This window comes from Haliaeetus leucocephalus, unplaced genomic scaffold, assembly GCF_000737465.1.
Source record: "Haliaeetus leucocephalus isolate CR32 unplaced genomic scaffold, Haliaeetus_leucocephalus-4.0 Scaffold555, whole genome shotgun sequence".
NCBI lineage: Eukaryota > Metazoa > Chordata > Aves > Accipitriformes > Accipitridae > Haliaeetus > Haliaeetus leucocephalus.
In genome coordinates this window covers 3,125,991-3,141,684 of record NW_010972991.1, presented here as the reverse complement: position 1 = coordinate 3,141,684, position 15,694 = coordinate 3,125,991, and the positions used below count along the sequence as shown (strand labels likewise).

General features: G+C 45.6%; 1 protein-coding gene across 1 annotated transcript in view; it reads left to right on the top strand.

Moving 5' to 3' along the window:
* Positions 1 to 1,277: 1,277 nt before the first annotated feature.
* Positions 1,278 to 15,694, top strand: part of WISP1 (WNT1 inducible signaling pathway protein 1) — a 35,589-nt gene continuing 21,172 nt past the window's right edge. The window contains exon 1 of the mRNA XM_010576903.1: positions 1,278 to 1,433. Within this exon, the coding sequence (XP_010575205.1) occupies positions 1,386 to 1,433 (48 nt within the window). The 5' untranslated portion in view covers positions 1,278 to 1,385. The remainder of the gene's footprint in view (positions 1,434 to 15,694) is intronic.

Genomic DNA, 15,694 nt, shown 5'->3' with positions numbered 1-15,694 from the left:
CTTCCTTGCTCTCCCCTCCCCAGCTGCCGTCAGCCGCAGCCGTGAGTGTTCGGCCGTGCCGGGTCTGGGGAGCAAACCCCACCGCAGCACCAGCTCCCCTGGAGGGCTGGGATGGCTGCTGGGGGGGCTGGGGCTGGCACAACCCAACCCGACCCAGCACACCCGAGTCACAGGAGGTAGCCAAGGCTAGGCAGAGGTTGAGGTCCCATCTCAGTTCTAGTTTGGCCATTAGAGTGTTCACCCATCCATCACTGCCCAGCTTGCCACATCAAGCAAGAGGGCTTGCCTACTTTTAAATTTACCTGGACACCTCATTTAGCCCATGCTTCAACTCTTCCTTGGGTCTAAGACTTGTAAAGCGGTTTAATAGGATTTTTCTTCCCTTTGCAAGCACTCATTTTCCTTATACTATTCTATTTCAGTTTAAGGATGAAAGAGACTTTAAATTCTTTCCAATTCAGATTTCGAAGGGTGAGGGAAAATACTGTGCATGTGCCCAGGTAAAAGGAGAAAAAACACATCAGACATGACACAGCTAAAATCAGGGTATACATTAACAGAGATACAAGTGATCAGAGAGTTTAGCTCTGCTCAGGGTGGGGTTTGCACTCCTATGTACCTGGGCAATATTTGTTATGCCCACTACTGGCACAGGGTAGAAACATAACTGGGCCCAGGAGCTGATGCATACTCTGATACACTCCAGAAAATCACAGAAGGTATGTGTAACATGGCAGGGGACAGTATGTCCTTCCTTTTGTTTCCCATGTGGGTTGCTCTGTAAAGAGGGGGGTCCCCAGGGAGCTGGCAGACTGCCTGCCACAGGGTGCACTCGCAGGACAAACATCCTCCCGCAATTCAAATGAAGCCACTCTTTTTAAAAGATTAAATAAATCAAACATCTGTGCGTATCCGTACACATGTCAGGTCATTAATCACAATCAGTAAAGCCAGATCAAACGTTTCTTGCCGTGCTGGCTAAGTTGCAAGAGTCTGAATGCCATGAGCAACACGAGAGGTAAGCTCTGAGCGTTTTGGTGCTGTGCTAAGATTGCAGGCGATGGACCACAGCGCTGCAGCTTTCCCTTTAAGAGCCCTTTGGCTAACGGCGATACACTGAAATGCAGGAGGTGGGACAACACCACACACAAAAATGAAGAAGTGAAGGCAGGAAAAGTTTCTCCAGAGGAAAAATGCAGGGCTTGTCCTTCACCCTGACGTCAGATCTGTCTTTAATAAAATCCCCAAAGAGCCAAGAGAAAAAGGCAGAGTGCCTAGGCTAGGTTGCCAGTTGAGGATTGCTCTGCGTTCCCCAAAGTGGTGTTTTTGTTCAAAACGGCTCTAAATCTGGGTTCAATCAATGTATTTAATCCCGGCTTCCAGGGATGAGGTGGCTTTTGCCCTGGATTCTAGCAACAAGCAGCATTTTGCAGGTGAGTTGGGAAACTGCAGGAGCGACTCGTCTTCTGCAAACACGCCTGGGGTTAATGCACGGTGGGCTGGGAGAGCTGAGTGCCGTGCATGTGGGAAGGTGGGCACTGGTAAGCTTTGGGGAGGTGGGAGATGTGAGAGCGAGGAGGGAAAGATGAGCTGTGGAGGGAAAGAGGAAAGGGAAAGGGAAAGGGAAAGGAAAGGAAAGGGAAAGGAAAGGAAAGGAAAGGAAAGGAAAGGAAAGGAAAGGGGAAAGGAAAGGGGAAAGGGAAGGAAAGGGGAAAGGGAAGGAAAGGGGAAAGGGAAGGAAAGGGGAAAGGGAAGGAAAGGGGAAAGGAAAGGAAAGGGGAAAGGGGAAAGGGGAAAAAGGAAAGGGTGCAGAAGTGTCTCTGAGTTAAGTCCACCTCTGCACGGCATCCAGGTGGGTCTGCACAGAAAACTGCAGTGTGGGGTGGTGTTTGTTTGGGGTTTTTTTTCCCCTTTTTTCTTCTTTTCCTTTTTTTTCCTTTTCCTTTTATTGCCGCTATTTGCATTGCGGAGCAAAAGAAGGAGGCAAAGATGACCCCTTCCTGCCCGAAGGAGCCAGGGTGAGGCTGCGAGGGCAGCGGCTTGGAGGGGAAAGCGGGCCGGGACCGAAGCAGTCCCGGGGCCGGGCCCGGGGCCGGCCCCGGAGCGGGGGAGGGGGCCGGGAGCCGGGCGGTGCCGCCGGCCGCTCCCCCCAGGTGTGCCGCTGCCGGCGCTGCCTGCGGCCGGTGGCGGAGGAGGGTTTTCTTTCCCTCTCTCCCCATCTCTTTTAGCTGCCCGGTCCACGCAGGCAGTAGCTGCTTTCCTTCCCCTCCTCTTTGGCAAAACCTGGGTGGAAAAGCCGCTCATTTCAGAAGGTGTTTGAGTTTATCTTTTTTTTTTTTTCTTTTTTTTTTTTTTTTTTCCCCCCGGTGCGTGCTGCGGCTGGCGTAGAGAGCGAGCCGGCTGTGGAGAGCTGTTGGAAGGTGTTTTTTAGGAAGGTGACGGTCGTGGCAGGGAGGCAGGGGGTGCGGGGAGCTCCTGTCCCCACCGGGAGAGCGACCCGCGATGTCCCTCATCATCCTCCCCACGCCCGGAGGCAACGCTCGGGGAGCCCTGGAGCACCCCGAAAGAGAGGTGGATCCTAGGGAACCCTTTGGGGTACCCGGCTTGAGGCCGGGGCATTCCCTGAGCCAGACACGTGTGAAGCTGTTTCTGAGCATCGCCGCTGCTCGAAGGGGGGGTAATGTCAGCAGCTTTGCACGGGGAAGGGGGGGTTTTGCTTTGCAGGGCTGCTGGCATCAGGGGTTGGCTTGTGTGTTGCGAGGTAAAACGAGGCTTTAAAGCAAGAAAGTAGCACGCGTGGTGTGGTGTGGTACGCCAGACGCACCTGCGTGAAGGCAGATGGCAAAGCGATAAGTCCTGCTTGAATGTGGAGATGGACTGATAGTGGTGCCTCTTCTAGGAAAAAAATACAACGCAAAACAAAACACAAAACTAACAACAAACAAACAAGATGAAGCTCTTGGGCTCTCTGAGGTAAGCTGATTCTTACCTCGGTTGATTTTTATTGAGCAAGGAAAAAAATCTCACAGAGGGAGGACCCCCCCACACCCCCCAAACAGTGTTACTAGAGGAGATCTGTGTGAGCCTTGTAAATTTTACAGTGGTTTTCCTGGGTTCCCTTAATATCAAGGATGTTTGTAAAAAAAGCTGCTGTAGCATGAAAGTATGTGTGAGTGCATGCAGACACATGCGCCTGCTGGGGGGGGTGAGTAAGTGAGTGCAATCCAACTACTGCTGGCAGCAAGTTTGGTCTAAAGAGTATCTCAAAAAGAGTTTGAAACAGTATCAAAAATTGCCTAAAAAGAGTCCTGGGTCTTGACTGTTTCGATTCCAGCTCTCCACTGAAAGGAACAGGTGAAGCTGTGTCTCTCTGGAGCATCCCAGGGGCGCTGTTACCTCCCAAACATACCCATGGAGTTGGACCTTGGAAGGGTGTGCTTAGAAACCATTGAGTAGGGATGATTTCCCCCTGTAATGACGTGGCTTTCTGTGGGTCTTCTCCACACCAGAACTGGGATGTGACAGGGAGTTGGTAGGCTGAGGAAGGGCAGATTTCTGTCTGGTGTACACAAGGGAGTGAGGGAATGGGGATGAAAAGAATGATAGCATGGAGGGATGAGAGGGGTTGGGGAAAGCAACTGGGAGGGAGTTTTAGTCTATGCAATATTTATAGGACTTTCTGGAGAAGAGCAGGCCTGGTTTGGTCTGCTTAAAGGAAGGATGTCTGAAGGAGCAAGGGATATGGCAAATGGTATAGGATATTGTGAATATTTAGCTGACATGGCCACCCTGCTCATTAGCCATATCTTAGCTAAGTCACGCAGGTCATAACAGATGAATGCTGGTAAAGCTCTGACACCTCCCCACCTCATTGTCTATTGTGTTGCGTCTTTGGTGGCATCAACACAACAGTAATAAAGATCTTTCCAACGCTGCAGAGGCATTCATGGAGTGTTGGCATCAGGCAGGTCACTGTGCAGAGGCAAAGCCCTGTGGCCTCCCTGGGGACTTGTCACTCTTCACTTATATGAAGAAATATGGACAGAAAAAGATTCTCCACAGGGAAAGAGGAGGGTTGAGTATCTGGAACATAACTGGAATATATATACCCATTCCAGGGAGAAAGACAGAGGAGTTAATATGGGAAGGTCAAACAGGTCTCAAAGGGCATTTCAGAAGGCAGCTATCAGATTCTGCGGCAGTGCTCCCCGTCCCCCAGTACTGTATTAAGCTACAGGCAGTTACTGAGTTCTTAAACAGTTTTATCAACAGAGTTTTATTAGGGCATAACTGCACAGGCGATGGGCTTGGGAAAAGAAAAATAGCTGAGCATAGCTGGAATTGGAGGCATAAGTTTTCAAACATTTCTTAAAATATTTTTTTTCATAGATATAAGGGCAGAGACCATGGGAGCCCAAGTCCCGTCAACTAGGCTGAGATTCCTCAGTGCCTGAGTCATTTCTGCAGCAAGGACTTTAAGGCTGGATGTGTTGGTCCCTTTCGGTGCTGCACATTGAGGAATCAGAGCCAGGATCTTCAGCCTCTAGTCCAGATGACTCAGTAGATAAAAGACCCCTTGTTCAGTTTGGACTAAATGTCCCAAACCAGGGTGATGATCAGAAATGCAGTTCTGCACTTCGTAGAAAATGAGTAAAGGAGATTATACAGGAGGAACAGCATTGGAGGTTTCTAAAACATTTGAAGTGGAGAAATAGGTGGTGTGTGGATCTAAAAATCTAAAATAAATTTCAAAAAAGGTGAATGCAAACCTGCAGACTTTTCCTTTAATGGTGCTGGTAAGCAGCAGGTCAAATAGAAAAGAATGGTGTTGCTCTTCATCGCATCAACTAGTAGGCAGGTATTGAAACTTTTATTTGATGTGATGGCAGTCACGGCACACAAACACCAGGCTTTTGGCTTTAGTGCATTTGAGGGAGGAGAGAGATATTCAAAGATGGTTTTATATAGGCACCATCTCCTTTGTGAGCATTGATTTCACTGGATAGTTACTGATAATGACCCAAACTCAGGGCTGCCCCAGGCTGTGTGGAAAGTGGTTTGAGAACCATAATGTGTGTTTTTTCCTTCTTCTTTTTATAAGATTTATTGGCACAGATGTGAGGCCAAGAATTTCATTTGTAAAATGTTTAGATTTGGTGGCAGGAAAAAATTATTACATTTCTTTGGGTTCTTCCAGGCAAAACCACATTCTGACCAAACAGGAACCAAAGAAAAAAAAAAAAAAGAAAAGAAAAAGCTACGAATTGATTTATTAATTTATGTATTTGCTTTGCTAGCAGCTCATATATAGTCTAATGCTAAATGTTCCAGACACCTTTATTCTTGCCGGCAAAAATCCCATGGCTCTCCAGGGGAGGTGGGCTAAGGTTTGTCTATTGAGTGCTTCTTAATGGAAGACTCCAGGCTTGCAACATGGATAATGATGCGTAGATAATCCTAGGCAGAATAGGTTCAAAGTTGACGTGTCTTGTCCCTCTAACCTTCCCACCATTCCCTGTTGCTTGACAGCATCTGGTTGCCAGAGACAGGTTTGATACACTTCTCTTTAGAAGGGCTCCTATGCTACACTTCCATAAATTGTAGATGTCAATTAAAATTACACTGGTTATAGCAGCTGAGGATTCAGCTATGCAAATGACTATCTCGTGGCTCGAAGCTGGTAGATATAATCCCCATGGGCATGGCTGCATCATACATGGGGCTTTCCCAAAGCTGATCTTCCATTTGGCAGTGCCCCCCTCACAAATCCACTTGCAGAATGGAATCATTGCCAAGGCAACATCCTGAAGGTAGCACTGAATGTGCTTCACGTGGGTCAGAGGTCCAGACCCAGGTCTGTTTCTGATGAAGATGCCTCCTAAATACACAAACACACACACACAGAGTTTTTGCAGAGAGCAGCAGGCTTTTATGCATTTTTTTTCATAACTTCTCCTATCAGTGTCTGAATTTGCTTTGATAGCCATCAGCTGCCAGTGTGCAACAGTGTCTTTGCCAACCCACCTCGCAGTTGTGCCACTGCCTGTTTGTGTCCTCTCGGACACAAATGGGTCCTGTCCCCATTCCAAACTGCAGCAGTCCTGCCTGCAGGGCGAGTACTTTGTTAGTGGGGCTTCTCCAGGGAAAAGCGTTAGTTAAAATGATAACTGTGGGGTTTAGCAAAAGGAAGAGCTTTACATGATGATACTGGGAGTCTGTCCATTGAAAGGCTCATGCATGTTTAACTTCTCCTGCCTTCCCCAGGTGCTATGAAAAGGCACCAGTTAAAAATTTCAGAAGTCCTCCACACCCACATGGGACATTTGACTTCTTTCTTCAGAAGCTCTAGGCTCGCATGTTGGGATGGTAAGAGTTGCTTTAGCATCTTCCCAGTGCTCAGCTTACTGAGAACTGCTCTTTTTGGATGGCTTCAATGTCCCAGCGGGGTCCTGAGCATTCTTGTCTGGACATCCCTGGCTCTCATGCACAAGTGGAAATGAAGCTGTTTTAAACAAAAAGAAATAGTATCATGTATGTGAACATTGGCAGCTGTGGCCTGGCAAAAGCTGAACGCCCACAGCTTCAGCTGAAGATACATTTGAGTATCAAGCCTGACAGCATCTCATGTTGTGGACCAGAGAGCAGGGTAAGGTTTCTTCACTGGTTCAGACTTAAGTTTGTCACCGGGAGGTGCAGGTAGGCACCCTGGATTAAGATATTCCCCCTTTGCTTTCTTATAATACAGCTCAACAATCCTCATTCTTAGGTGCTTATGTCAAATGTAGAATTTTCTGTTCCTATTAAATAGAAACTTCAACTGATGGCCGTCAGCTTGACAGTGATGGGCCCAAACAAAGTCTATCCATTTGTTTTCTTTCTGTGTTCTGATGTTCACGAAGAACTCAGACCCAGTTTCTTGGAATGCGCTTAAAGTACCCAATTTCCCCCTCACTCCCTCTTCCAAGTTTTGTCCCACCCAGGGTCTCCTGAGATGAGTTACCTTCAGCCTCCCATTGCTGCAGGTTGGCAGGGGGATCACAGGGCTTTATTTTTACAGATGTGTTCCTGGGTCAAGGGACTCTGATTCTGCTGCTTTAGAAGCCCTGTGCAGATGTTCTCCAGTGGTGCTCTGGGTTTCCTAGCTGTGGGTGAGGATCACTGGTTCTCCTGCACCCTGGTGGTCTCCCAGCTCTGCGAGGTACCTCCACTGGTGCCTCTGTTATTTATTGCATCCATACTGAAACCTTACGTGTTTCCCTCTTGGCTGCTGCTGATTCTGGCATCCTGGGTGAAGCTTCTGGAGTCCTCTTAATCCCTTGTGTCTTCTAATAGACTGCTACTGGGCTTTAACTTGTAATCCTTGCATCTGAGCTAGGTGTGGGAAAGCAGAAGGGAAAAAAGGCATTTTTACCTCTGTGGGTGCCAACAGCTGGCTCTGCTCTACAAGTAACTCTTCTTGTGGATGGGGAAGGAAAGGAGAGCCTTTAGGCCGAAACAGCTGTGGAAGAAGATAAAACTTAAGCTAAGCTTTGCAGCACAACTTGAATAATGAATTTCTAATACTTGGGTTGGTAATGCATTCCAGGACTGTGTGGTCATCTCTGTGTTCCTCTTCTCTTTCTCAATAGCTCCCACGTTGTTCTGTTTTATTAGTCTGGGTCTGTCATTCTACTTAACCTATAAAGCAAATGAGAGATGAGCAAGCTGGAAGGCCAAGTTTCATGAACTCCAGGATGGCATGCAATGAGCCCAAAGGGAAACCTAAGAGGTATTTGAAGAAATAATTGTGAGCTTATGCATCATCCATGGAGGGTTGTGAGTCACCTGGATCCTGATGTTGCTGGACATGTGTGCAGTTAGGTCTTTACTGTCATGGAGAAATTCCAGCCCTGCACAAGCACCTTCTCCTAAGAGCTTGCCTTGCAGATTTGGAAGGAGTTATAAGAAAAAATGTCTCGTACTTGGTCATGGGGCAGCATAGCAAGGTCACTTGGTCCAGCATTTCATTGACCCTCAGATGAACAGAACTCACAATACCTGTAATGCTTTGGCTGCTTTTATGCCTTTTTCTTAGAGCTGAAACAAACTCCTCCTACTCAGCTTAAGGTGAACCTGTCCTTTCCCTTCCCAGCATACTGAAATCACCTCCAGTGAAAGGCTTCCAGGGGGATATGAAGCATTGGCTTTATCATTACATCTCTAGCATGCAGCTGTCTAGCTTGAGTGAGTTAGTAGCTACATTAGATTTAGAAACATGGAACTACTATATGTAGAATCTGTATATAATGGAAAGAACACAGTAAAGTCAGTAGTAGTAAGCAATTTGTAATTCTGTACAATACCTGACACAAAACTTGCTACATGTCACCAAGAGCAGCATAACCCACATAGACTTAACAACTTTGACCAAAATTGCTCTGGATGACTCAGGCATTTATTTTTTTTTTTATTTCTTTTAGAAGTCAGCAATTTTTTTAGCTATGTGTGCATGGTAGCACTTTCCCCTTTCTAGAATTTATGAATGCAACTCAAACTTTAATTTCTGAGTGGTTTAAAAGTTTCGATTCCTTTCCATGCTCTAGCAGCTTTCCAGACTACCATCCTGCTTTCATTTCTGGTGTTTTCTTACTGAAGCTTTTCGAGTAACAAGAGACAGCAAGATGAGTGGGGGATTGTTTCTTTCTTTTGCTGAAGTTTCCTCATCTCCATATACGTATGCTTGGCCTGTGACAGGATGATTATACAGAAAAGAAAGGAGCATGGCTTCGCTGAAACCCAGTTTGGTGCCTTTTGGGGACAACACTAATCATATGAGGCAGTGACTCTGGTGAATTTGTTTTACTCCATGAAGGGGCCAGACATCTTGCACTGGGCAGACAACTTATGAACCAGCTCTCTGCAGAGAGACTGCTAACTTCCCCCAAAAGTGCCATCACTATCATAAAACGTTTCCTGACTATGCTCTAAACACTTGTGTCATTGTCACTGCCATGCCTGATAAATGGTATCCTTGGCATTCTCACATTTGTGGTGCAAGATGCCACTCTGCATCTGTGTTCTTTGGACTTGTGGATCCTCCTTTCTGGGTTTTAAAGTCCACCAGAATATTCCTGGATGTGTATGATAACCAAGCAGGCTATAGGTCACATTCATGATGACCAGCTTATATCTGCTGTGAGAGAGGGAACCTTCTGTATCTGGGCTGACAAGAAGGCAGAGATATCAAAATCCATATGAGGAAAATTAAGCACTCCTCTGAGTGGCTGGCACATGTATTTGGCTGCCCGCAGGCTACTAATTCCCTGGTTTTAGAGTAACAGCTGGGTCATTTTAGCTGTTTAGCAAGGAAGGACCAAACCACAAAAACTGCAGCCAGTGCTGAGAATCTGCAAGTGGATTACACTATAAAACTCTTTGGTTACATTTTTATGAGGAAAAAAGGGTGGAAAATTCATTAGGAAAATATCCAGGTTCCATTAACTAGCTTGGCCATTCAGCAGGTGATTTATTTATAAGCACTGCTGACAGTATTGCCTGCTGGATCTTGGCCTTGGAGGACGAGGTCATACCCACAGCATCTGTGTGTGGGCTGATATACATTGATGCAAGAGAATGAGGGCAAATTTCGTTGGCTTCTTTCTGCGAGTTTTTCTTCCACATTTGACCCTAGGTATTGCAGTTACTGTAGTTAAATATATAACGACATCTCTGCTATTTAACAGTGCAGTTCATTTATGGAGAGCATTCACTATTAATTTTCACTGTTTTATTAGAGTGCCAAGTGTACATTTTTAAAATTACATTTAAAAAATACATGCGGGTCAAAGAAGCTGCAAGGCGATGTCTATGAGGTAGTGGATTTCTGGAGGTCACTTGACTTATTTTTCCATATTTTACATCAAAACCTGTACTAAGCTTCCTCAGTGCACTGGGGTTCCCCAAAGCGGTGGTACGATTGCGCTTGTGCAGGCTGGTGAATTCCTCGCCCGCCAAAGCTGCCCGGGTGTGGGTGAGCTCCTGAGCTTGTGGCGGAACGATGCATTACGTGCCTGGTTTCAGGCTCAGATAAGATGCTTCTGCTTCATTTAGATGATACACTTAATTCTGTATGATTTACGTGTACATACATACAATACACGTATGCATATACCCACATCCCCCCTGTATTTTTATGTTTTGTGTCAGTTATTCCATGTGTCATATAGACAGTCTGTTTGCACGCAAGGAGGTGTTTGTGTCATATTTTTGACTGTTTCTGTGCCCCCCCCCCCAGCAATATTAAAATGCTTTTCAGAATATCATCTGGGAGGCTGGACTATTTGATTAGAGGAATAAATGGATATTGCGGCAGCACAGTTGAGTTCCCTTTAAAACCTCTGCATCCTAGATGACTGTACCATTTAGTAGAAGAACAATTAAAGAATTGCATTTGTCTCTTTCCCATGTGACTATATGACCATAAAGGTGTTGAGCCTAGTTTTATTGTTCACTCCGTAAAATACAGAGGAAGCTTTCTTAGAAAAACTGCCTTTACAACGGGAGCTGTGCGGATATAAATATTTTGGCTTAACACCTCCCTCCCCATACGCTTCCCAAATGTGGTTTTTCTGGCACAAATCGTGTCTGTGGAGCAGCCTTGGCCCAGGGGGATGCTCGGAAGAAGCAGGGTGCTGTGCAAAGCTGCTGAGGGGGAACCACAGCCTTGTCATTTGTGCACCAACACTGCCCTCGCGTGTCAGGGAACTGGGTGACCAAACCCGTGCCTGCGTGGAGGCTCTGGGCACAGCTCCCGCTCCTGCTTGGCACGCTGTGGGCTACAGGCAGCCAACACCAGTTATTCCGAGACATGCAAAAATGTCAGTACCCATATAATTAGAAATTCATCTCTAGCCTTCTGAAGTCAAACGACATACCTGGGGTCCTCCTCTATGTGTGAAAGCAGCAGCGTTAACCGCTGAAGGGCTGGGAAGTTGCAACTTTGCAGTTTGGGGTTGTTTAGGATGGGGATGTGGTAGCATTTGCGCAGTGTGTTTTTTGGGAGGCATGTAGGTGCTGAAGTCTAAGCAACTTTCTCCTTGTGACCTGTCAAAGCGCTTCAGTGCCAGGGTGCAGGACTCCCCATGTGAGTGGGTTGTGGTAGAGCTGCAGCAATACCCTGGCCTGAGCAAGGTTTTTTATCAGTTTGTTTATTTATTTACTTATTTATTTTATGCCATTCATGGTGTCAGCAGGTCTCTGCATCAGAAACAGGAATTTTGTCACCTGGCTGGTTTAGACCTGGGCCCCAGCAGGTATCATAGCTGCACGCAAGCAAGAGTGGATCATGTGCGAAAGACCCATTTCATCACTTTGCACGGATGAATCAAGTTATAAACTGCTGATCACCACTGATTTTCTGGATTTGAAGGTATTGGAGAGGTGAAAGAGTCTTTCCCTTTTGCAGGCATCAGGTGCATCTGATGGTCAAAAGTTAAAACACTAAGCAACTGACTTTGCTGAACTGACAGCATCTGAGAGTCAGCTCAGTGGAACAAGTTCTTTTTTGCATCCAGTAAGAACTAAACAACTTAGGTTTTTAGCTGTGTGTAGGAGGAGGGATCATGGTATGGTTACAGTGTAGGAACAAGAAATCTAACTGCTATTTTTGGCTCTGCCACAGACATCCTGTCTGCCTTTGGGACAGTCACTTCATTTCTTGGCCCCAGATTAAAACAGGGTTATTCAATAGTTTCATCCTCGTGGAAGATGCTGCTTTCCACCATGAGCAATCCCTCCTAGGAGCAGAATGTCACACGCTCTGCTTGCTCTTGCTAGTGCCGTGTGTGCATTCCCATCCGGAAAGCTGATACCTCCAAGTATATCAGCCTTCACATTTACCGCTTGCACCAGTTATTTTAGGTTCATTCTCTGGCATTTTTTTTTACCAAAGCCCTGAATTTCAGTTCTGTTTCCACTGACTTCAGGGGCAAGAGGATTCATTCTCCAGCACAATACATACTTTTCCTGTCCTAATAACTTCACTCCTTTACTTTTTTCTTCATTAATTTATGCCAGGAGGTGTTATCATTTCCTTGCTTGTAGTTTCCACTGTGTTTATTTCAAAAGTAATGGTTTTGCCCTCAAAGTCTTGTAAAAGCCAAGGGCAAATCTACTGGCCCCTGTTTTTCTTCCTTCCCCATTTACAATGTGTCAGCTTTTGTTGGGGGTGGGAGGGAAGGTACAGATGCTTTTGGGGGCTTTCTCTTGCATATTAAAACAGGATCTGAGCTTCAAGCATGTCTGGAATAATGTCTGTAATGCAAAGCTCAGGCTGGGTTGAGAGCTGGCTCTGATCTCTTCTGAGTCCCCTCCTTCCCGTTGCCGGAGTTCACTCTTTTTGCTGTTTTTGGGCCAGTTCTTCAGGAACAGCTTGTTCCCCCTCTTCAGGGACTCATCACCTACCCCTTCTCCTTTTTCATAGCACGTGGGACAAGATGCTGTCTGTAGCTATCACTCTGCTGACTGCTGCCCTGTAGCAGTTCTCGCTAGAAAACCAAATGCCCCTTAGAAAAGTTGCTTGGATCAGCCGATCTCTCAAGCCTCGCATGGGAGACTTACATGGGTGGTCTTTTCTCCAAGCTCCCCTTGGCTGTGTCTCCCTGCGATCCTGCTGGCTCCTCATCCCTGATGCTCTGCTCAGCCGCTGCTATGGGCAGCTAAAACACGGGTGAGAGGACCCCATGTTGTTATCCTGTCAGAATTAAGGACACGCTGTTTCTCGGGGCTAGAGCTTGGGGCTGGCCAAAGCAGTTAAACCAAGACTGGTGACTCGGTTGCCCATGCACTCAGAGCCTCAAGTGGTCTCCTCTTCATATGGGGCTCCAAAGCAGGAGACGGGCAAATACCTACTGCAAAACTCTGTTGCAATGCAATGGCCCTCAACTTACATGAGGGCTTAACCAAATTTATCCAAGTCTTGCAAGCCAAATATTCTGGGCCAAGCCCTGCTGATTTTCAGGAAGGGAAAGAATTATGTTCCTAGCCATGAGCTAGCAGCCAAAAGAAGGATCCTTCCCATGCCAGGTCTGTAGCATTTTAAATGGGGCACTCCGTGGAAATCCAGACCAACGCAGATGTAGAGAAATTGTCCATGGCAAGGTAAGGGAACTTGATGACTGTGAGAGAACATCAAGGTGAATATTTTTAATCTGAATTCAGGGTTTGCTTTAAAGAATGCTATCAAGCAGCCAAACTATTAAAAACAAACTCCTCTTAAATTCGGAACTGCAGAGAAGATCTTGGAGCATCTGTAGGTGGTAACTTCTGCATGAACCCCGGTTCAGTACTGAAGAAGTACTGTTTTGGAACAAAACCATTCTTTTATTCCCTTCTCACTAATGTTGAATAAATCTATATAAGGTATTTGAATAGTAGTCATTCTGAATTATCTTAGAGTTACGAGTGTACCTGCTGCCTCCTAGGAGTTGCCCTGGCTTTTCAGCCTCTGTCTGTGGAAAGCCCCAGTGCTTTTTTTGTATCTTTTAATCTCATAATTTTTTGTGATCATCTTATTTCCTTTTAATGATATTAAAGCTTAAGTGAGGTACACTTCCTACAGTTTTCACTCTTTTTTTTTGCCAAACTGCTACCTATATGGATCATCTGATGCTATTGAGATCTACTGAATGAAATGATAAAACAACATTTACCCTGAATTGGGTAATCACCTGAAAAAAACCCAGGATATGGATCTAAATCACTCTTAAAGATGAAAAATAAGACAAAACCATAGTGGAGTGAACGTAAACCCCAGGCATCCTCTTCTGAAAAGCCACTAAAAAAGCAGGCAGTATCTGTTCCCTTCTGGTTTGGGGAGTTAATGGTTTGGGCTCTGTGAACATGGGGTGTGAGACCCTGGTCCCCAAGGATCCGCTCTAAACTCCCCTCAACCACAGTGCAGTTTGTAACAGGCTTGAAATTATTAATTGTTGGCTTAAAAAATGAGTGTATTTGGAAAAAAAAGTTGTTCCTTCTCATTTTACATCAGTCTTTTTGTAAAAGGTTTGCTTGTTTGTGTTTCTGTGTTTTGTTTCTCTATAGGAAGGATACCCCAAGTACCATGTGAGTAGCAAAAGTCACATATTTTTGCTGACCTTCTGATAAAGCTAAACTCATTCCTGCCTTTTTCTACTGTTCTGATGAGCTAGAGGGGTTTCAGACAATGAACGTTGTCCCAGGCTTACACAGTACATTAACAGATAGTTTCTGTAACTGAAACAGAGCAGGAGGAAAAAAAGAAAAGCCCTTGTGTGTTACTGTTGAAATGCTGAATTCAACTGTTTTCTTGGAAAGCTAATGGGAGGTCTGTGTAGGGTCAGAAACCTGAGACCAGATCCACACCAGTGTTCTAATATCTCTTTATTTTTCTCTACTTTGTGTCTGAATCCAAATTGAAACCAGTGAGACCTGGACACTCCTGAGGTAGTGAGCTTGGCTGAAAAAATGGAGAAATAGGAAATCAAAATTATCATTTCATAGGGTTATTCAGCCTAGGAGAGTAGAGGAGGGAGGAGAAAAGTGGCCTTTGAAAAGTGTATGTTGAGAGATGGACAGTCATGGGAGGTCTGCTCCTCAGTGCCTTCGCTGCTTCTGGCTCAGCTGGACCTTAGGGCCTGGCAGCCATCCTCAAGCCAATAAATTCCCATTGTGTGAGACTTCCTAGAACCTTGCACAGGCTTTATTTCTTCGTGGTGGCCTGGGAAGTGGATGCTATTGCTGATAAGTGCTGTCCAGCTGCCAGCACCCTGGAGCCTGCTCTCTCCCCTCTCTGTACTTTGTTGCTGCAGAACTTGCACAGTCGTGGTCTTTCTTTTTTTTTGTATTAAATATCAACTGTTAATCTCCTTGGTAGATTTGAGGAAGAAAAGGACAAGTTAAAAAATGCACTTCTGACTCCTGATCCCACTTTCCTGTTGATACAGCTGTGTGTTTCCTACTCAATGGCTCAGCAAACAGTTTAACCCTTCAAATCTTGCAGTTGTGTTGCTTTAGCATCACCTGTTTCTCGCCTTAAAGAAAATTTCCCCTCTTGTCTCTGTCCAGAGCAGCCTTTTTTTTCTTCTCCTTTTTTTTGCACATCCTCACACATTTCACATCCTGTTGTGGTTTAACACTTTATTCAAAAAGAACAGGATTTCCTCTTGCTTTTGGTGAAAACACTTCTGTCCTTTGCAACCCTCAGTTTCTGGTGTTGTGTTCATGGAGGAGAAAGTAATTATACCTTCTAAGTTTAATTTGCAGTAATTAAAATTCAATCAATAAATTCCCTGGCAAGGGCATCAGCAGAAGGCTGATGTGCGAAAATTCTGTAAACCGAATTTTTATTGCGTGAGATGAGGAAGTGTCTACTGGACTTCAGCTTGGGATAAATTACATGCCAAGGGTATTTCAGCCCTTCCTACCGGAACAAACTCTTCATCACAACTGTCCCTGTTTTCATTCTGCTGTTGTATGGCTATTTAATTGATGGCATTGGTGGTATCACACCCATTGGTGGGGACCTGGCTGTGGCATCCTTAGTGAAACCTCTCTGCTACTGCTGTGGAGCTACAAGTATATCCAGGCTGAGGAATATGCTGGCTGTCAGATAATCGTTCCTCTTATGTGAACAAAATGGACAAACCTTGTCTTTTTGCTAAAGTATGGGTTGAAGGTG